We start from the raw sequence: 1,829 nt of genomic DNA, 5'->3' as shown, positions 1-1,829 counted from the left end.
CAGACAGACAGACAGACAGACAGACAGACAGACAGACAGACAGACAGACAGACAGACAGACAGACAGACAGACAGAACGCGAATTAGACAGGTTAAGGAGAACCAAACCAAATCTCTCACCTATTTGGTGGCTGAGCATGATCGAAGATCTGTGTGAGGCAAGGCAGGCAGAAGGTATGGTTGCAAGGCAATGACTTCGGCATTCGCTCTGATTGGTCAAAACGTTCGTTGCACACCTGGCAACGGAGGAACTGCTCCTCGAAGTACGCCTCGTCAACAATCAGGGCCCGCCCACCGTCTGATATAGCGACTGTAGCTCCGCCCCCTCCACCACCAGTTCCACCTCCTCTTGAATCGTTAGCCATTGCGCTGTTACCTGCGTTATTGTCTGTGCTGGTCATTCTGAGGGGAAAATCATCATCATCATCATCATCATCATCATCATCATCATCATCATCATCATCATCATCATCATCATCATCATCATCATCATCATCATTATCACAGCCGCAACAACAGCAATCGTATTAACAACAACAACAACAAAACAACAAGCTTGGCAAAACTGTGCGATATTAAAGACATGTAAAATTATCTTCGCACGTGTATTGAGGAGCATCAGTATTGATAAAAATGGACATGCATTATATATCCAATGAAAGGAGAATTTTATATTGCAATAAACAATATTCTATTTTGAATATTTTGATACTTGGTCACGATAGTTTCAAACAAAAACTGATCACAGCAATCACAAATACCATCATGCAAAACTTGGACCCAACATTAAATGTACTCTTTGTTATTTGCTTCGGAGCCATTAGTTTTGTGTAGTGCATAAACCTCTTGGGCATCGACTCTGTTAAATTTTGGACATAACCATCTGTCATTTCATCACAAATGTCACAGAGAGTTGCAAACAAAGGTTCTGGATTAGGAGCAATGTAGCTTTTCTTCAACTGTTGTTTCATGGTACTTCACTCTTCACATACCTATAGGATTCATATCAGGGCTATTTATTGGTGACTACTCCAATGTTGATATGATTTTGGTTTTCCAAGAATTGTCTAGTGGTATTGGCCCTGTAAGAAAGTTCTATGCCTGGAGATGTTTACCTGAATGAAACCAAGACGAAAGACATGACGTTCCAGCACTTGCCCGTTGTAGTCCACTAAATCAAGCCTTCCTGTGATTATCATGAGGGCAGTTTTGTTAATTCCACCCCAGACCACCTAAAAACCATGGCAGTTTCGTGGCCTCTGTACCTCACTGACAGATGATAATGTCCAATATCTAACACACATAGTCCATGTACAAAAAAGGTTTCGTGCTCTACACGAAACCATTAGCTCATAAACAAAAACAAATCAATATGATAAGCATATGGTATGTTAAGTCCAGGTTTTGTGTGATATTTGTAACTGCTCTGTTCTCCAATCTGTTTGAAAATATTCACAGAAGATGCTCTTCATTGCAGAGACAATAATATTATTTTTTTCATTTGATATTCAACACATCATGTCCATTCCGCCAATGTTGATGCACTTCAATATATATATATATAATATACGCGCGAGCACACCGTTGCGTTTCTTTGGTTTCGCACAATTTTGTTAAGCCTGATTTTTGAAGGTCAGTTTTGAGTGACTATATCTCAGTCGTCTCTCAACCTAGACGTAAATATTAATGTGTCAGATGATGCAGAATTTATCTAGTTTTCAACTGGTATATTTCATGAGCTGGTTGCGTAAGCCAATATCACAATGATTGGGTGATTACATTTTCAAGTTTCTTTTGGACGCCACTACACACACACACACACACACACA

General features: G+C 39.9%; 1 protein-coding gene across 1 annotated transcript in view; it reads right to left on the bottom strand.

Annotated features, from left to right (window-relative positions):
• Positions 1 to 1,829, bottom strand: part of LOC101856497 (tripartite motif-containing protein 54) — an 11,417-nt gene that overhangs the window by 7,651 nt on the left and 1,937 nt on the right. The window contains exon 2 of the mRNA XM_005093336.3: positions 121 to 402. Coding sequence (XP_005093393.1) covers positions 121 to 401 — 281 coding nt within the window. The 5' untranslated portion in view covers position 402. The remainder of the gene's footprint in view (positions 1 to 120; positions 403 to 1,829) is intronic.

This window comes from Aplysia californica, unplaced genomic scaffold, assembly GCF_000002075.1.
Source record: "Aplysia californica isolate F4 #8 unplaced genomic scaffold, AplCal3.0 scaffold00062, whole genome shotgun sequence".
Classification (NCBI taxonomy): Eukaryota; Metazoa; Mollusca; class Gastropoda; order Aplysiida; family Aplysiidae; genus Aplysia; species Aplysia californica.
This window is presented reverse-complemented; position numbering and strand designations above follow the sequence as displayed.